Source organism: Pagrus major, chromosome 7, assembly GCF_040436345.1.
Source record: "Pagrus major chromosome 7, Pma_NU_1.0".
In the NCBI taxonomy this organism is placed as follows: domain Eukaryota; kingdom Metazoa; phylum Chordata; class Actinopteri; order Spariformes; family Sparidae; genus Pagrus; species Pagrus major.
The window spans coordinates 12,879,350-12,900,656 of record NC_133221.1 but is presented as its reverse complement, the minus strand read 5'-3'; the positions used below and the strand labels follow the sequence as shown (position 1 = coordinate 12,900,656).

Here is a 21,307-nt window from a genome sequence, read left to right as displayed (position 1 = left end):
TCTCATTCGTATTTGGGGCCACGGCTCCTGTTGATGGTCTGCAGGGGATCAGAGGCAGCGGAGGGCAATTACTCCTCTGATTTAATTGGCATTATCATTTTAGCAGGCTGACAGAGATGGATCACACAGCAGGACCCTGCTACTGTCGGTACGGGAGCAGAGGGGGGAGGTGAGGGAGGAGAGGGAGATGGTGTTGGCCTGGTGGGCACGATGAGAGGGAGGATAAGGGGAGAGGAAAATGTAGGTGGAAGAGAAGAGAGGAGCACAAAATGAAGGGCAGAAGCGAGGAAATAAATCTGATACCAACATCAGCCGAACAACTTGAACAAATAACCCCCATTATACAAGAAAGGTGTGCAGAGGAATTGTGTGGGCCGGTAGCTCTTAGTGCAAGCCTTCATACATGTGTGTGATTTTATGTGTGTGTAGGGGGAAAGGGCAGAGGCGGGGGAGGTGGGTGTATTAGTGTAACGCAGTGTGAAACCTGGCGAGGGCCTAACGAGCAGCACGGCTCATGCTACATAACTCAGGTCCTGTAAAGCTGTCAGTGGAATTAAGAGGCACCCATTATAGGTGCCCATACAAGTGCCTCAATGCAAAATACCAGTCTTCTCCCCGGAGCCAGCAGCAGCAGCAGATAATTTTAGCTACTTAGTGAATCATCTTCAAAGCCGAGCTTTTTCAGCTCTGTGGTTACGGCTTCTACTGTAAGCACACATTATTATATTCTGTTCAGCAGCTTCATTTGAGTTCAAGTTCTTGTTTTTGCTTGTTTCGTCACAGGCTCTCAGGTCTCCCAATCCAAGAATACCCCAAGATCCCCAGAGGCTGAACCAGACAAGATGCCAGAGAAGCACAGTGATGGATAGATGAAAAATTATTATGAAGCTGTCCAACCTGAATTATTGTGCTGTCTGTTGATAATCCCTTATTTGTCTCTTCCTGGCATCCGACAAAATCTGTCAGTCCGACTAAAAAAAGCGAGGGACGCTTGATGGAAGATGATGAAGTGAGTGGAAGCGGGGGGATGTGGGGCCACTCGCTTCCCGCCTCTTTTAGGGAAAGAACATACTTGAAGGGAATGCTGTGTGCTCTCTCTCTCTCTCTCCCCCCAATATGAAAAATGAAAACTATAAGGGAGACAATAATAAAAATAGCAGAATGAGTGGACAGGCCGGAGCAGTCCATTACTCACAGCTGCTTTGGGCTGCGTGGTAAAAATGTGCTGCTTGCTGCAAAAGCATGCATCACCGCCGGCACAAAACAAATGGGCTGTCTCCAACGTATTTACCTCCAATTGTTCAAGCATTTGTGGGGAGAGCTACGGCCTGTCCAGACAACTCAGGCCTGTCCATCTGAGGGACAAGAGAGCGCGGTTACTGGGAGATATGATGAGCGAGATGCCGGATGCACTGGATGACAACAACACAAGAGAGGAAGAAACAGGAAGCGTGGAATGATCTGAGTCTGTGAGAATCTGAAAAATGCTATGTTTAAACAGAGCATAAAAGAGGAAGTAGTTTAATAAAATTAATTGATTCATGGGTTGATGGAGAATTACGCATATTTTTTTTGTATTTTTTTGTTTTTGCTGGTTCCAGCTTTCAAATGTGACAATTATAGACTTGGATCTACTACAGAAAAGTATAGAGAGTGACAGGATATAGCATAGATTAATAATGGAGCTAGACAGTGAAAGCAAAGATTTTCAGTCCAATGACGAATATTAGCCCCTCCCCCCCCAAAAAACTTAACCTTTAACCTTAACCTATTCTCTGTAGTGTGTCCTGGAGGCAGTTCTTCATCAGAAGTCATATGAAGAGATATGTTGGGTTTTAGTTTGTTTCTCCATGCATCGACTTTGGTGAGAAAGAAGGATTTGGTGACATAATGACCCCTCTTTTTTAGGTTCTTTGGTTATGCAGCACACTGAATATGCGCGGGCACTGCTTGCAAGTTCCCACTCTGCTCATAGACTTAACATTGTGACGACTAAACATATTTTAAATTGCTTTTCTCTGATAGATTAAAGTTTTTACAAATATAAAATCTCCAGGGATAAAAAATTCATTATCTCTCAAAAGAGTCATAATTGACCTTTTTTGCAGTTCAAGATGTCTTGTCAACAGACGGACATCTCTTTCATAATGGTGGCCAAAAAGATTTTGGGCTGCAGGGGAAATTTTTGCTGCAGTACTGCCAGTGGCCATTGGGAAAAACTGGAAGCAAGGATGAGCGACGTCTCCAAGTCTAAATAGCAGGTTCATATATAATTCTATTTTAGAAATACTTGAATGAAAGTCCCACAGACTTTAAAATTCGACTTGTAAAACATGTGACTGTGAAAGTTTTCTTTTTGAAAGTATATTCCTTAAAGCGTGGGAATAAATGAAAGAGAAGACGGTGAATAAGACGACACTATCTATATGTATTTGTCTACACGGTAGGTTCATTGACCTGGAAAGACAAGCAGATCCTCCTTCGAGTTATTTATTCGTGTTGAGTGTGTATACACGTGTTAAAGGAGTGTCATTCTCATGATTAGACATCTATTTGTTTTACACTGGTGATTTTGGAAGGCGAGACGAGCAGAAAAAGGGAGTGTTGTGTATAAACAAAGCGGAGGAGACAGAAGGAGCGAGGGAGTGGGATTCACATAAACTACAAATTCAACTCATCTCACACCCCCTCCCCCCTCTCCCTCTCATGCTATTGACTTAAGTTTGTGTGAGCGTCCCTGGGAGGCTGTGACTAGAGACCTTCAATGGTGGGTAATAATTTAACTTGGCTGGATGTTTCAGGCACTTATCTTTCTATTCTTGATCGTTATGGATTTAAAGGGGCGATCAGAACAACACTGAACCCCTATGGAGCTCGAGGCTGGTGCCTGGGCCGGCTTCGCTGTGCCGCTTTACAGCTCAACATCTCCCATATCCTGGTGTGATACAGCTGTGCGTAATGACAGAGCCCCACTCCTAAACGGCCCTCCTGATTAAGATGGCTCTCCACATCGCCCCTGTTTATCTCCAGTGCGGTCGTTAGACGGGATGGGCCCGCTAATGATGAGTAGTTTACAATATGGCACTCTGGCATAATCGGCCTCCTGTCATCATCATGTGACAGAGAGGAACCAGCCCAGCTTCAGCCTGTAGCTCTTTACCCGTCGTCCATCTGAAAGGCAGCAGATTTAGAGAGCATCACAGTCGTAAACAGCAACGAGTAAACATATTTTCACTTATGATGATCCATGCTTAAATACGCCAAACGTCACCTGATGATGAGTACATCAAATAATATGCTGGAGGCAAAGTGGTAATCAGTGAAAAGCACCTTTATTGTCTCCATCACATTACAGGGAAATTTGTGATCGAGATGTACGTTACAACTGCATCATTATTACTCCCACAGCATCACGGCTGACTGCTGTGTGTACGTGAAACCGATATAAAACGTACAAAACGTAATAAAACGAATAAAGCTTAAAGGAGTAATGAAAAGGGACTCGGGGAGCATGGAGGAACAGATGAGAGAGAACGTGAGAGGCAGAGAGAGGGAGAGAGAGAGGAGAGAGATGGTTATTTAATTTATGTGGGGAGTGGGAGAGAGTGGCAGTGATACATGAGTTTGTTAGTCAATTGATAAAGGAGAGGAAATTTCTAAAAAACATCCAGCACCGAGAGATATGGCCACCATACATCACCTATTTGCAAACAACGAGGGCTAATATTTATCCCTGGGAGGGACGGAATGACCCTCACACACACACACAAACATGACTCACAGCTAACCATGACCTAATTAAGCCAAGAGAATAGGCTATAATTGGACCAAAGAAGAACTGAATTTGAGAGAAAACAACACTTTGAATGCCTTTATGCTGTTTTTGTCTCTTTAAGCCCCGATAAGGAAAGTAAAGAGGAATCTGGTGGGCCTACATGGCTAGTTGAATGCATTTACTGCAGCTTTTATGTCAGGAAAAGACAGTAGAGAGTGTGCGTGTGTGTGTACGTGCATGCATGCACATGAGCTAAAAACGGTACAGCTCTATGCTAACACACGCGCACACTCCCCCTGTAATGTATTAGATGTTGAATCTGTCTGATACATTGCCGCAGGCGGAATCTTTCATCTTTGCCTCTTTCCTCATTCAGTCGACTTACGTGTGTGGGGAGACTTTTAAATTGTCAAGGCTGAAATTTAATTATTTAATCCCCCGTGATCGATCATTAGTTAAAACGCCGATACACAAACCCTCCACCCTCCACCCCTCCACCCCTCCAAACCACCCATTAAGACACAGACAGCATTTTAAGGAGAATTGGTGGTGGTGCTGGTGGAGGGAGTGAAAAATCATTCACAAAAAAAAATACAATAAATAGACTTTCCAATCTCCCACGAGCTGTTTTCATTTAATTCAACAAACAAACAAACAAATAAATAAATGTGTAAATAAATATGGCTGCTGTGTGGGGTGGGTGTTGGGTGCATGTGTGGACATGTGTGTTGGGGATGTATTGGGGGCGTCTTTGTTGCGACTCATAGTCCAGATGGATGACTTGTACGGGGGAGTGTATTTATTTTGCGGCGAGGCGACATCAGGAGATTTGTTATTCCCTGGCGTTGCCGAGTTTTTCACATTGCTCCACATCCCTGGGACCATATTTCATCCCCACACCCCCAATCCCCAAACAGATTTATTTACAGGCTCTCTTGCTGTACATATATACCCCCTTCCAACACATGCATACATACTGCTATGGACACGTATACTCATGCATATGCGCTATAAACAGCAGATGCGTTCAAGCGCTGAGGACCACAAACACACCTTTTCTGGAATCAAATGTAAGAACACACACAACCCACATTTGTTATCCCTGTGTGCTGTGGTGCTCTTGATGAGGATATTCAACAATATTGCCATTTTACCATTCTGTTTAGGTCCGTGGTCTCTTCATGATGGGGTTATAATTGCCCTCATATATTCCACAAAACAAAGAGCTTTTCTTCAACCTGAGAAGAAAAAAACAACCAAATAAATATTTGCTTTTTATCCCTAATGATTATTACAAATATGCCAAGGGAACCTGTGCCAGAAACTTAAATTCTACATCCATATCTTATTTGTGAATGTTTCACCTTCTCTAAACTCTTCCCACTGAATGAGGTGAGCCTGGTGGCACTGATTGGTGAAGTTGCCTGTAATGCTTATAATTAGTAATTATAGAACAGCAGAACTTAAAGGGGCACTATGTAGTTTTTTTAAAGGAAATTCACACACAATTTTAATATTCACAATATTAATGAGGTTTATAATACACACACAGAAATTTTTATTTTTTTCCATAACTGAATAAACAAGCTATTCTCAGAGGAAAATAAGGTCCCAGAACACTGTTTGAAGCTAGACAGGTGGCAGGGTCTGCCACAAGTAAAACAGTATGAAATTGTGTTGTCCTTTAAGGTCAGTTTGTTTATTCAGTTGATTCAATCATGAAACTGGAGAGTTTGTTTATTTAGTTTGTTTAGGCATAAAAAATCAGTGCATGAAGATCTTTCTCGTCTTACCCAAAACTACATAGCACCTTTAAGTACCAGAGTTTGTTCAGGCCTCACTTCCAGGAGCTCCTTCCATCATCAGTGTGAATTCTAAGATATGAACTTTTACTACAAGTCCAGAGGCTATGAGCTGCTAACAATCAATGTAAATTGATTTAAAGTTCATGTACAAACACAAACTGTAAGTTAGCAGAGGTATTTTTCCACCCTTACCTTTGGTCTTGTGAAACAAGTAGCTGTCAGGGAGGGCGGACACTTTACCTAGAAGGAAAGGGAGAAAAATAGAGAAAAAGACAGGGAGAGAGGGAGAAAGAGATGGAAATGGAAGATTAAGAGAAATGACGAGAGAGAAGGCAAAGAGGAAGGGTGCAAACAAAGAGTAGAAGACCCAATCGAAAACCATCCCTCACTCCCCCTTTCCAAGAGGGAACCCGGAGCTTCAGTCTCTTAATAAAGAGGGGGGTGGATGTGGTGAAATGCCAGGCACTCTGCTTAGAAATGAATAACCTGGGGATATGTGTGTGTGGGTGTGTGTGTGCATATGTGTGTGTGTGTGTGTAGGAAGGAGGAGGATGTTAGGGGTTCCTCGGCCCCGGGTCTCTCCCTATCTTTGTGAGTAATGATTCAGACTGCCAGTGTGGTGGTGTCGCCCCATCTATAACCATTTACACACGGGCGCACATACAAACAAACACACACCCATGCATGCACGCACGCACGCACACACACACACACACACACAAACACACAGAGAAGATTAATCAGACAGGAAACAGGGCAGGTGGATGGACATGGCGGCAGGCCGGGTTCATCCATTCTGGCCTAAAACAGACACGCTGTAAACACACAGGGAGAGCTGAGCGACCAGCAGCCTCACTGACAGCTTCACTAACACACAGGATAGAGGAATATTATGTTTTCAAATATACACACATACAGTACATGAACACACAAGGTTTCTGTTCACTGCTGCCCCACACACTTCACCCTAGAAAGGTATTCCAGAGATGAAAGAGATTGTAAGCATGTAACATAAACATTAAATGACAGAGAAGACTGTGGAATATAGTACATACATATTTAAGATAAAGGATTGAGGAATTTTAAGGTCCAGGCCAGGTCTCTAATAGTTTAGTAGAGCTTGAATGCCATAAAAAAAAATCTTTTGTTCACATTTTTTGTGTCTCTCATCTGTACATTGTTCACATGAGCATGTATACAGTGAAATAGTTGTTGTCCATACTGGCTATGAAGAGACACATGATCTAATATCGCCACGTTGGTGTTGAAACATCATAATTAATGTTGCTCCAGGACCATCATTGAAACTGAGCAATCACGTTTTTGTAATGTCATAGATAAGCGACTCCGGGGGGGAAAAAACGTCTTTTTAAAAAAGTTATCCTTTCAAACGTATGTTTAATGTTGTGGAAGGGTCTATTTTACAGGTAAACCATGCTTTCCTAAAACTAATCAAGTTTTTTTGTTGCCCAAAACTTACCAAACAGCAACATAAAACTTGGGAAAAATCACGAGTTGAAATTATTTTAATTATGTCGTTCTAATAACAACAACACCAGTACAACACCATGAAAAGACGCCTTCTTACCCTGCCTCCAGAACAAATCTCTCCTTTTGTGCAAAAAAGAGCAAAAAGTTCATCTGAAGCTAAAATTAGGTGATAATTAGTCAAATCGAGCGGGCTCATTCCACTCGGTGTTCCCATGCTGAGCTGCAACAGAGTCATAGTAAAACAACGAGGTTGTTTAGTTCAACTCAGACTGCCTCATATTAGCTTCAACTGGACTTCAGAATTTGGATTTTGTCCCCATCAACTGAACTGAAAATGTATAAGGAAGGGATCTCTCCATTGCCAGTGTGAACAGGAACAATTACAGCAACTATTTCACTGTGCATAAAGCTCTAGACTCCGAAACTTCACCAGACTCTCCATTGGGATGATGGTGAGTAGATAATGACTAAATTTTAATTTTTGGGTGAACTTATCCTTTAATGTCCAAATGTCATAACAGGCTGGTTGTCCAAGACGGGACAGACGATGTGTATTTAAATACAAATCTCCTTAAATGGCAAAATCATTGACGAAATAAAAGCCAACTTAAATTACTCATTATTTAACTCTGACTCATTGTAAAGTTCAGGAAAAACAGCTACATTTTATGATAAAGAAGAAATATAAATGTGTGTTTATGGACTTCAAATGGTTAAACGTGTCAGTGTGAGACTGTGCGTCTGAAAAAAATCCAGCCAGTAAATAAAACAACCATTACATTACGTGATGTAAGTGAACATGAGTCCTGCGTAAATAGCGCTTGCCCTGTGGGTTTAGAGTAGGTCGGGGTGTGGTCCAGTGGTCAGGGAAATGGCCGGATGACCTGAACTGTGCTGAGTCATGTCCCAGGTGAGGGATAGAGCTGCCTCCACTGGGCTCCGGAACGTGCACTTAACCTGCAGTAATTACTGGAAACAACACTGAGAACATGGCAACATGGAAGTCGTGGAAGTGGCTCGAAGATTTCAAATTACTCCGAACCTCTGGAGGCTGACTGCGGGGAAGCCTGCCAGGACTGTAATGTGGATGCTCCAGTTGGTTTCTTAACATCCTCTGGATTTATCAGACAGGAGCAAATCACTCTGGTACAAACAAGTGAAATAACATGTTTCACAACTGCAATTTGCATTCTTTGTATTATAAAAATTGTAATACAGAGACAGTTATCATATCGGATTCACTAAAAAAACATTTGCATGGATAACGACCATACAAAGTGAAGACACAGAGCGGTCAACATCGATTGGGCTAACAGTGAAAAGGAAGGAGGGGAGGAGTAAACCGGAGAGCGAACGAACAGCGAGAAATCAGGAGGTGGAGTGGGATAAGAAATAGGTTAAAGGAAAAAAAGAGGACAGAATGAGTGGAGAAAAGAGGAAAAGGGGCAAAGGGAGAGAAAGAGAGAAGGACCCTACGAATGAGACCCAAATGGCTGCTAAAAATCATTAATCTTGTGGGGATCTGTGTCAGCGAACGGCGGCGACACAAAGAGCTCTCGGAGCAGCACGGAGAGCAGCTCAGTGACCCGAACCCAATTGGCTGAGAAAGGCCCACCAGGCTTTAATAGACTTTTGCTGATCCGACACTTGTTTGCTGGGAGCCACAAAGAGGCGATTGCAGGGGCTGACAGGGGCCTGCAGGCCCAGGGGCTCCCTTCCTGGTCCATGATAAATGACCCAGGGTGGGCAGGGCCAGCTAGGGCCAGGGCCAGAGTAGAGGGGTGAGAGAGCCAAGAGGCAAGGAGGTCACCCAGCCAGGGAGGAGGACAGAGGAGGAGAGAGGAGGAGTAAAGAAAGGGAGGGTAGAGATGTTTGATAAAAGCGAGCGTTTTCTGATTCATGGTGAATGACAACAGGTCCAGAGAGGAGAGGAGAGGAGAGGAGAGGAGAGGAGAGGAGAGGAGAGGAGAGGAGAGGAGAGGAGAGGAGACTCAGGCAGAGACAATCAAGAAGAAATGCTGTTTCATCTCTAAGCCCTAAAACACACCCGCTGCTGCAGCCACCCACCACCAGATCAATCACACCCACACACTCACACACTGGGGTTAGCTGGCCGGTGATGCTCTCTGGTAAACCCGGTGTCCCGAAGAAACTCTTACATAAACATTTATACATTACACACATGACAGGACAACTCTCCTCAGACGTTACACAGAGCCATTCGAGGCCTTTTACACTGCTGCTGTACATACTTACTTTACGTGACATGAATTTTCCAGAATATTAAATGAACTGGAAATTTAATATAAGCCGGAGATGCGGTCTGACAGCTCCACATGCAGATAATTAGAGAGGGTTATGAGCGAAGGATGCTCCCAAACGCTGACATGTTAAAGCCGAACAGACAGAACTCTGTGCAAAGCAAAAAGAAAGGACAGCTTAACACATGAAGTTTTTACAAGAAACAGGTGTGTCTCACGCGTAAAATTATGTTTTCACTACATCATAAGATTTTAGTGACTTGCATGTTTCTTCAGAATTACAGTAGCCTGTTATGGCTCAGAAAACACAGATGTAAATTGTGGTTATGACCAGAGAATACGGGCTTTAATTATGTTATGCCTGCACTTTGATATTTGGTTCCTGTGGTGTCGCCTACATTCTGTGGTTACGCAGCCCCAAGTTTATGATAAGACCCGATGTTATGCACGAGCCTCAGCAAAGAGCCAACTGGAAGGAAGCCAAACTATTGTACATAGCATTGCAATTTACATTAATGAAATGACCACAGCAAAAGGCAGATTTATTGTTCTTTTTCTTCTGGGATTAAGCCAGTACAGTGCGTACTGACATTTATTTGTTGTTATATTTACAACATGTCAATCAGAGACATCTAATCTCAGAAAAGGCCTACGATTATACCTCGGCCTCCACATCATATTTTTATATCCTCTCAAAAGAAGAAAAAAAAAAAGACTAAATAACTAAAGTTCTGAAGTTGGAGCACTCTGCATGAGGTTAGTGCCAAAAAAAAAAGGCTGCATGTCACAGATGATACACATCAAACTATTAGCAATGAGTAAATGCGCCACCAGAGGCGCCCTGTCACAAGAAATAAGCTCTAATTTCCCCTGCAAACACAACTACCTTCTCAGCGGGTAAATGGCGAGAGTGTAACTGCTGATAACACTGAAGAATTATGGCTGTCAGAGGCAGGCCTGTGCAGGAGGAGGACAGCATGCAGAGGGATTTTTTTTAAAGATAAACAATTGATGGTTCACTGTTAAATCGATACTTTTTCATTTTAATGAGATGCCAGAATTTGCACTTATCTCACCTCTTGTTTTCCTGAAAAACTCCTCGGTCAATTATCCCTGATGGTGATGTTAGCTTTCTCCAGAGGCCGGCCTCTGCCTGTTTACACAGACGACACGTCTTAATAATACATGTTTTCACAGAGATAATCGATCAGTCTGGGGGTAAACAAGAATGCCTGAGTAAGTTCACCTTGTAAACGGAAGATGTTAGATTACTGATGCACTGCATGTAGAATCAAACTGAAATTTGGAAACAAGTGTAAGGCTTCCTCGAGCTTATCTGCTTCCTATTACTTTATGGTGAAACACAGATTGAGATAATAAATGGAAACACCTGTTTACACACTGTGATCCAGGGCCGTTTCACTGATAAAATGCTTTTAAATGAGCTGTAATTCTAAACTTTTGGTGCGTAATTTAACGTGAATCTGCGGGAAAACTGGCAACAAGAGGTTTTTCGACAGAAGCCATTCCATAAATAAACACAACAATAAACATAAGGCGGCTTTATAGCCAGAGAAAAAAAGTCTGAACTTGCATTTCTCAGTTCTTGATATTATAAAGTCAAGTCAGTCACTGCGCAATGAAAGCGGTAACGCGTAAAAACTTTTGGAAGCTGAAGCCGGGGCTGCACCAGCTCTGCGCCTCTCTTCTCTCCCTCCTGCGTCAAGCCTCATGAAAGCAGCACTTCCGAAAGCCCTGTCTCTCCATCTCCATCCCTCACTCTCCCTGTCAGGGGCCTTCCACCGCGGCTACCTTCCGTTTTGTTCTGCAACATTTCCAGGACTGGTCGGGGGGGACCATTAAAGTTAATCATTACGCACGCCAAACGGCCAAAAGACAACCGAATAAAACAGTTTACCTCTAAAAGGAGGGTAAAAAGTATTCCTTATAGCCACTGAATCCTTCCCATGCACACGAAAGTTTGCAGATCCGGGCGGTCTTGGCAGTGCAGCCCGGCCTCCGGACAGCAAGTGCACACGCATGGATAGGTCCTGGAGCAGAATACAAATCCATATTTTCGAGGGGAATCGTGTCTCTTCCTATAGATGCTCCATGGGGCCTCCTGTGTGAAACAAGCGGGCCTGGTGCAGGTGTGAGATGTGAGCTGTGGGAAGCTCTGCAGCCACTGCAGCCTCCATGCCTCAACTGTTAAATGTAACATTTTAAAGGTGATTTTATTTCTGTTATTCATTCCTAAAATCCGTAGGATGGGACTCTCATTAGGGGCGAATAAGCAAGCATCAACACTTTTTTTCGCTGTCCATAAGCACACGGATCACTTAATAGATCATTAACCACCGATATGCTGCTGACATGGACGCTTTTTTACATCTCGTCTCTCCATTACAGCCCGTTATTACCGAGGGGGGAGAGCCGCCGGCAGGCCTGCCTGGATCTATTAGACGGTGGACTCGGGCTATATTAGAGAGCATTACAACCTAATGGGGCTGCCGCCAGGTCGGCCTCGCAGGGAAGAGGTTTTAGAGCAGCTCGGCACGACTCGCTCGGGGCGCTTCTGAAGTTGGAGATGAGAATAGAGGAGCTGGGAATGAAAAAGGAAAAAAAAAAGGATGACAGTAACATGAACGCTACCTGCACGTTTTAGATTCTGCACGAGAAGAAAAAAAAATTGGCTCAGTTTGTGTTGGAGTGTGTCAGCATGGAGGTGATGTGAGGCTGGAAAAGGACAAAGTAGTGAGTGTTTAGAAAGGCTGAAAATGTGAGAAATGTTCAGAATAAAAGAGCAGTCACTCTTGATAAAAGATAAAAAATCAGATGAGGGAGAAAAACAATCCAGAGGCGCTTAAAAGTGCAATTCAATTAAAAAATAACCAATTATTATTATGTACTTTTGGTCCAAAATAATGATGCAGGCACATAAAATCTTACAAATCTTAATAATAATAATAATATTAATAATATTAATAATACTAATAATATATTATTCGACCGTTTCTGTAAAGTTTCTGGTTTCTGCCTCTTTCTCATCAATGCTTCATGAAAATCTGATATTTTCTTTAAAATGTGTAATTTTATGATTTCATCATCTTTTTTTAATCTTTAGAAATACCACTCAGACTTTCAGCGAAATGAAAAAGAAAAAATAATATCCTTAAATTACCCAAAGTGCGACTTAAAACGAAACGGTGATGATTTACGACGTGCTGGATTCAAGAGTTCATCACTGCAGCGCAACTCGAGCTGATGAGGAATTTAAAGCAAACAAATAAGCCCTTCATTATCGGGATCTCGTCTTTGGCAGCCTCCTCTCACATCCAAGCCTGATCAATACGCTCTGGTCGCGGCTGTACTCAAGCGTGGATATGAGGTGGAAACGAAATGATAATCCAATCGATCCTTCAAATTGACTCATTTACAAGCGGTTTCTTTTTGCAGGGAAGCGAGACATTTGCTCACACTACTTTTTTTTTTTTCCTCTCTCCTTTTTTTTTGGTCAGGGCAATTAAAATACAGATAAAAATCAACGACACACACATACATCCTTGCAGGATCCGAGTCTATTTTGGCCAAACTACCTGTTAGACAGACTCGGGGAGATGATTAAACACGAGACAGTGAGTGTTTATGAGGCTCAAATGACAGAGATTAATTGTTGTCAGTCATAATTGCAGGATGTGACCTTTAAAACGAGCAATTAGCGCGGAGATAAAAAAAAAAAAAAAAAATCCAAGCGCAGAAAATAAAAGGAAAATCTCTCCAAGCAGCTGATCCGGTTCACGTGTTGTCCACGCAGGGGCAGCCTTGAGCCTGTTTTCTGCTCGCTCCCCTGTTGCGATGCTGCCCGGTGTAAAACAAACCGTCCGAGCCAAGACGAGCCTGATGTGGGAAGCTGGGAGTAATAACAGGCTGTGAACAAAGTCAACTTTACTTTTACCAGGAAAAATGCACTTCACCCGTAATGATTATAACACGGGGGTTACACAAATAACAGCGCTGTGGTCCAATCAGAGGTAAATTATGGGAAAAAAAGTCTATGAAGTTTGGTGCAGCAAGGTCACCGAATAGAGGAGCACAGATGTATACATTTATAAGAATTGTATACAAAGTTTATCATGATTCTTTATTATAAACTAAACCTCGAAATCTGCCTGTGAGACGAGTGAGTGGCTGGAACATTAAACATAATAAAGTTACGCGTCCTTGTTTGTTAGAAAGGTCAAGATTCAACTTTAAACATTGTTAAAAACCGGTGACCTCTCACCTCCACCTTTATCTCCAGGCAAACACGGAGGATAGCTGCGATTGGTTAACTTACTACAGCACAGCAAGGCAAAGTATATAAGGTGTAAAAAATAAAAATAAAAAGTCGCACAATAAGTCAGTTTATTCCAGTATTATTGAATCAATGAATGGCGACATTAAGGGAACATGTGCACTGTCTTCTTCTGTCTTTTGGGGAAAACAGTCAAAGTACATTTGGATACAAACTGTTGGGATTTCTGTCTCTTTTATATAAAAGCCCCCTGGCAGTTTTAATATTGAACATTTTGTTAAATTAATAAGTTTTCAAAGGGAGCTTTGTGCCATAAAAGTGCTATTAGTGGATTTTCATTTGGCTCTCAGTATTACAGCCCGTGAATCACTCACATTCCTCTCATTAAGATCTGAAGCAGTGTTAAGAGGAGACACGAAGCGCTGCGCTGCACCGGACTCCATGAAGTGGAGGCATTTCTCTCTCCTCCACTTTCCTCCCACCTTCTGCTTTTAGGGAAGTCGGTCAGCTGACTGTCTGTGGCTGTCAGGACTGTATTGTGCGCGCTGCTCTCCTCCTCCTTCTCTTCCTCTATTTCAGTGCGGAGTCTCGCTCCCATTGGAGCGCTGAGCGCTCCGGATCCAGCCTTTCAGCTCGACGTCACGGTGCTATAAGGATAAAGCGCTGGCTGGCTCCAAGCGCAGTCTGCTGGATACCACAGAGTGGGAGAGAGTGAGAGAGGCGAGCCTTTAAAATCTCTGCGGTGCAGAGCTGGAAAAGCGGCTTCTCAGCGAAAATCAGACGCCCTATTTACTCTTCGCTTATTCGCTCCTGTTATTTTCCTGGAGAAAAAAAAAGGGACTTACAACCAAGAAGTCGCTACGAGGACTGGTGCCCGTCTCAGCGAACAATCGTGGTATTTCCTTTATTATTATTATTTATGCTGATTCTTTTTAATTTTTTTAAAATTTTTTATTTTTTTGTGAACACTTCTACTGAAGGGACTGAGCTTTTTACTTTTGCACTGAGACGCATTGCTTTCTACCTCCTGTCTGGTCTCTCTGCCAGATTATCCCAGCAGAAGTAGGCTATGACGCAAACCGTGTGCAGAGCATTAGTCTGAAAGTTTTCCTCCGCTACTTTTTTTTTTTTTTTTTTTTTTCATTTTCCTTTTTTTCCCTCCTCACCAATCACACGGTGTTTCATGCTACAGCAAGTCAGTGCACAGCGGTGGAGGAGCCAAAAGAACTATTGCATGAAACAAGAACGGAGAGAAGAGACGCTGATTAATAAGTCAGTTTTTGCGACGCTCGCATATCTGCAAAAGAGTCGCGACAGCAACATGAGCACAGAGCTGAGCATGGGCCCGGAGCTACCCAGCAGCCCTCTGGCTCTGGAATATGTCAATGATTTTGACCTGATGAAGTTTGACGTGAAGAAGGAAGGCCTGGCCGGGCTGGAGCGCAACGGGGTGCGCCAGTGTAACCGTCTCCAACCCCAGGGCTCCGTGTCCTCCACCCCCATCAGTACACCCTGCAGCTCGGTGCCCTCCTCGCCCAGCTTCAGCCCCACAGAGCAGAAAAACCACCTAGAGGAGCTGTACTGGATGCCGAACAGCGGGTACCACCAGCAGTTAGACCCGCAGACGCTAAGCCTGACCCCAGAGGACGCAGTGGAGGCCCTGATTGGAGCCACAGCTCACGGCCACCCTCCGCCTCCGCACGTCCAGCAGCAGCTGCAGCAGCAAGGCGCTTTCGAGGGCTACAGGGGCCCGCACCACCACCACAGCCACCACGGCCACGGCCAGCAGCACCATCACCCGTACGCGGGGGGCATCCCGCACCACGCCGAGGAGCTGTCCGGGCACCCAGGCGGACACAGCCACCCACACAGCCAGCACCACCACCACCACAGCCAGGACCCCGACAGCCCGTCCCCGGTCTCCCCAGAGTCTCACCAGCCGCTCCATCACCACCGCCACCATCACCACCACCATCCGCACGGCCACCTGAGCCAGTCGGGGGGGCACCACGGCTCCGGGGGCGGACTCAACGTGGAGGACCGCTTCTCCGACGACCAGCTGGTGTCCATGTCGGTGCGGGAGCTCAACAGACACCTACGGGGCTTCACCAAGGACGAGGTCATCCGCCTGAAGCAGAAGAGGAGGACCCTGAAGAACCGGGGCTACGCGCAGTCCTGCCGGTTCAAGCGGGTGCAGCAGAAGCACGTGCTGGAGAACGAGAAGACGCAGCTGATCAACCAGGTGGAGCAGCTGAAGGCGGAGATCAGCCGGCTGGCGAGGGAGAGGGACGCCTACAAACTCAAGTGCGAGAAACTGACGGGGTCGGGGGCCAATAACGGGTTCCGCGAGGCTGGCTCGACCAGTGACAACCCTTCATCACCAGAGTTTTTCATGTGAGTTGTCAGAGCCTTTTCACAACAAAACTTTCCCCCCCAACACACACACACACACACACACACACACACACCCAACCTTGCCTTTCTCCACAAAAACGACTGACTGGCTGACAATAACCCACACCTCCCATACTGTTTATGATTATACTAATAACGGTAACAATTATATTCATATTAGAAGAATAATCCATCAAATAGTATCCTCATATATAATCATCTCTCCATCCACGTGTCAACTGAGATACAAAGAGCAACGTAGAGTGTCTGATCAGTCGCAGCATCTTTGTAGATTAGTTGCTTGTAGTGAAGAGACTTTTTTCTTTCTTCTTCAAAGAAGAGGATCGGCTGATGAACTTTTTCTTTATTGTTTTTGTTTGTTTGTTTGTTTGTTTTTTTCCTCTCTCTCCTTTGAGGCTACAGCTTTTTTTTTTTAAAATAATCTTGTAAGTAGTGTTGGGATGGCGTCGAGGCGTGTTGTCTTTGTAATTCTGTTCTTCCTGACATTGTTATGAAACAACGAGCGGGCCTGGCCTCGCCGCCTGTGAGTGACAACAAGTACAAATCTGAGGAAAAATGTCCCAAAAAGCAAAGACTCCAACTTTATGCAAATTTAACTTCTGTCTACTAACCCCGTCAGGCGGGCATGGGGAGGGGAGGGGAGGGGAGGGGAGGGGGCATTTTATGCAACATCTCATTGATTTATTGCCTGCTTGGTTATATTCGAATATATATTGAAACAAACAAAAAAAAAAATCTGCATTAAATATTAATCCTGCATGCTGGACATGTACGGTAATAATTTCTATTTTGTACTTTCATCTTCTCGTGTATATTAAGAGCATGTTGTTGATCTGCGCTTCTCCATAGTTTTTTTTTTTTTTTTTTTTGGAGGGAGGGTGGTGGGTGGGTGGGTTGAGGGGGGGGGTTCAGAGAAATGCAGCGGGGACAGAACAGCAGGACTGCCGGTGCGGTGTCATTAAGGTGTGGGTTTTATTCTGGGCTTGTAAATATTATGCAACCGCAAAACTGCACAACAAGATCGAGGAGGCTGGTTTGAACTTCTTTCTTTCTTATGTGTTGTGTTTTTTTTTTTCAGTTTTTTTGTATCATTTTGGGGGTTATTGATTGAAAGAGGAGTGCATTTTCTTTTCAGTTGCATTTAAAATACAACAAACTTTGTGTGTCAAGTGCACTTTTTTTTTTTGAATAACGATTTTTTTTTGTTTGTTTTGTTTTTTTGAACGTTTTCATTTTGAAATTTGTGCACACCTCCCTCCAGGAAGACATACTATGATACTATATTGTGATATTATCGAGCAAGCAGGGCCTGGGTGCGAAGTTTTCGAGTAATATTTTGGACACGTGTTGTGTGAGGGGCTGAGGAGACAAACATGTGGCCACGATATTATTGGACCCAGATTGCACAGAAGAGGCTATTGCGCACCAAGGCGAGGGAGTTTTTCTACATACAGTGTGTGTTGAAGCTAATTCAGATGTCTTTCTATTAACTCTTGAGCAAACTGAAGCTCATCCTCTTATTCCCGATTGGCGGCCACCTGTAGCATATCATCACTGGGCCTGATATTAATGATTTATATTTTTAACAATGTTTCAATAAAAGTGCAACGACTTACTTGTCAGGGGTTTTATGTAGAGTTAATATTTAGATAAATATTGATCATTCATTTTCTATGTTTTTCCTGATTTTTTTTCCTGCCGGTCAGTAAAAAAGGGGACTCAGGTTGTGCAAATTCTCAAAATGAAAACCAAGTGTATGTTATGTAATACGATTTTTTTTGTGTCTGTTTTATTATTATTTGATGATTCTGGTTCTGCTGGCCAGATGCATAGTTAAAAGTTTTTATTTTAATGATTTAAATTAACAAACTGTCAGATCATATCGAATAAGCATGGTGCTTGCATTTGAAACTATTGTTGAAAAGTCATGCATTTAACAATCTTTTTTGGTTTGTTACTGATTCAACTGTGTTGAAATCTAAATGAAACTGCAGCAGCGGGTTGTTGTTTTGTTTTCACCTATACCATGTACTTTGCGATGATGGGGATCAATTTTCAATCCTGTTTATATAAATAATAGTTAAAACACTTAAATTTGAACTGTTCCATTCAGGCTGGTTTCTGTTTTGTCTTATTTTTTGGTTGTTTTTGGAAGAAATTGTTTCCTATTTTGCTTATTAAAGTCATTGAAATGGCAATAATTACCCTCTCAGACGTTTTTTTCTGCCTTGATAGGAAAAGATGTGTGAGCTGACTGAGTCTTAAAGAAAAAAAACCACACACAGTAATTAATAATCCCACACACACTGCAGTGTCAGAAGCGCCAGAGCACACTCGAAAGGAAAATGTTTTTATATTGTCGCCACAGCACTCAGAATTTTGCGCAGAATTATTTTATATTTTTAAAAACTCATTAACACCGCCTCCATCTCATCCGTCCTTGGTTTCTTGTTTTATTTGCAGACTTTTTTTTTAAGAATGATGTGTTGGATCAAAGCCCACTGGCCTGCTGTGATTAGATCACCGGGTCTGGCCGTTTATGTGGCGCTGCAGGGAGATTCCTATACATGCTGCTGGCCTCTGCTGGCATGCTGACTTCTGCAGAAACCCCGCCGTCACCAGAGCGCGCGGTAAAAGGAGATCTTTGACCTTGCAACATACCGGAGGAGAAGAGATGAAAACCTCACATTTACATTGAGTGGTACAGGAGTCTTTTGCGTTTTTCGGCGTGCGTGGTTTTGAATACACTCAAAGGCTCAATCTGACTGGTTGTTAGACAATTTGAGGAAAAAGTCTAATGCGCTGCGTCAGAACCTCCATCCATCCATCCAACCATGCATGCATCCATCCATCCACCCATCCATTCACTCATCCATGCATCCATCCATTATCCATGATATCCTCTGCAGGGTCGCTTTGCCAGACCTCAGCTTCAAAATAATCCCTCTTGAACGCCTCCGGGTGTGATATTTTTATGGCCGCCATTAATAGATTTTACGATTGCCATGTGTCAACACACTTGCAATATCTTTTTTTTTTTTTTTTTTTCAAAAAAAAGGAGCGCATTCCCTCTAATCTTTGCTTATGCGCACAAAATATCAAGAATCTGGTGTGTTCGGATAGTGTGACAATAGAAGTAGTAGTAGTAGTAGAAGAAGAAGAAGAAGAAGAAGAAGAAGAAGAAGAAGAAGAAGAAGGGAGTAAGTGTTGATCTGGTCCCGGTCTAGAGTTTCTGGTGTCAGAACATTATCTGCCCCATGTCTGCACATTCTCAAGGACAAAACCGCTAGACAGAGAATCAACCAATGAGACCCAAGGAAGGCAAGTCTAGTTTACATTCTCCCTCTCTCTCTCTTTCCCCCTCTCTCTCTCTCTGGACAGCCTGCAGCCTGGGGGCAGGAGTGCAGCTGTGGTGAACCAAGAGAGAGAGAGAGAAGGAGACCTATATTTACAGTTATGATAATCTCACAAAAACAACTCTTTTTAGGTGTCTATAGAGGATCTTTTCACCTTCTTCTTCTTCTTCTTCTTCTTCTTCTCCAGAGTGTACACAGCTGCTGTGTGTGAGAGCAGGCTCCTCTGTGTTATGTACAGTGATCATGTGGTGTATTGTGACTCCAGAGCTCCACACACATGTTGGAAGGACACAACACACACGCTGGACTCACAGAAGTGAAAGGGCAAGAAAGCGATCAAACACACAGTGAGTTGTTTCGATTAAGTGTATAAAAGCTGTCAGGCTGTTAACAGTTTCACACCAGACGCTCAAGTTATATTTACACCTCCTTTATGATAAATCACTAGAATCAATCAGTTCATGATGGAGCATTTGAGGGGGGAAGCAAATCCTGATTTTTAAATCAATGCACACAAATTGGCCCACTGAAGAGCGTTTGTGTGATGTTTTGTTGCATTATCGCTGATTGCTTTCACTGAGTCAAAACGCTGCCGAGACGACAGCGCGAGGACAACTTTTCAGATCCTTACCTGCAGGAGGCATTTTAAATCTTGTGAAGAATTGCATGTTTTTTTGTTGCGAGACAATGGCGTGCAGAACTTCACAGAGAAAAGGATAGTGAGAAAATTGTTGTTTTTTTTAAAAAAAAAAGGGTAAAAGAAAGTAGGGGAGAAAAAGACAGAGAGGGGAGAAAAGCATCAGGCTCAGCTCAGCGGAAGAGCCAAGGACACAGTGACCAGGCGTACTGTAATGATTTTAGTCTCCGATCACACATTCACGCCCCCCCGCAGAGATCCTATCTGCATTCAGCCTGCTCTGCCAGCCTCCACCTCCAGCTCCCTGCATCAGCAGCAGCAGCAGCTTTGAAGAGCCCAGGCGCGGAAGCCCCAACCCCGGCCTGCTTCTGTTCATCACTCTGGACCCCACAGTGTTATTAAGGAGGCGGTTACAGCAGGCCGGAGACTCTCCAAGCGTTAGTCTGAGCCCTGCTGCAGGTATTTCAAAGCCCTCATTCCTGCCTCCTCCATACATCCAGGCCTAACACACCATGAATTCATTTGCATCTTGTATAATTTGCTTAAGATTGTGTGTGTGTGTGTGTGTGTGTGTGTGTGTGTGTGTGTGTGTGTGTGTGTGTGTGTGTGTGTGTGTGTGCGTGCGTGCTAATTTTACTGTATTTACTCCATCCACAGTGCCACATATGGTTATTTTAATTACCACCAGCTTCTATGTGGTTTCAACTCCGTCTGTGTTATCATGCTGATTTAATTACATTTAGATAAAATTCAATGTAGGAATATTACGGACACTCACACACACACACTTTTGCTGAGATATACGCACACAAATGCACGCACAAACACACACACACACATGCAGTCCAGCCCACTGCTACACCAGCGGTCCATTGACTTTCATTGGAAGTGACTTCCCTGCTACTCTAAATCACAATGATTTCCCAGGGAATTAAAGCAGGCTTTCCCAAGAGACAGACACACACTTGAGAACATTAACCAGTTCCTGAGTGTGTGTGTGGTTGTGTGTAAGTGTTCACCTCCCAATGTAAACACAACGAGCAGAGGACGTGAAAGAAATATGTTGCTCTTATTAGTCTTTGTCTGTTTTACTCTAGTGTTGTCAGACTCTTTTGGTGTTGAAAACGACTGCTTATGTTTTCCAACTTAACCATATCTTATTGGTGTAAGTGTGTGTGTGTGTGTGTGTGTGTGTGTGTGTGTGTGTGTGTGTTTCAGGCTGGCTGTTGAAACCTCAGTTTTAAGCGCACTGGACCCGAGTCAATGGCAATCA

At 43.5% G+C, this 21,307-nt stretch overlaps 1 protein-coding gene across 1 annotated transcript; it reads left to right on the top strand.

The window, feature by feature from the left end:
- Nucleotides 1-14,336: 14,336 nt before the first annotated feature.
- mafba (MAF bZIP transcription factor Ba) lies at nucleotides 14,337-16,893 on the top strand. The gene has a single exon (XM_073470363.1). The coding sequence runs from the start codon at nucleotides 14,810-14,812 to the stop codon at nucleotides 16,022-16,024; it is 1,215 nt and encodes a 404-aa protein (XP_073326464.1). The 5' UTR covers nucleotides 14,337-14,809; the 3' UTR covers nucleotides 16,025-16,893.
- Nucleotides 16,894-21,307: the final 4,414 nt, after the last annotated feature.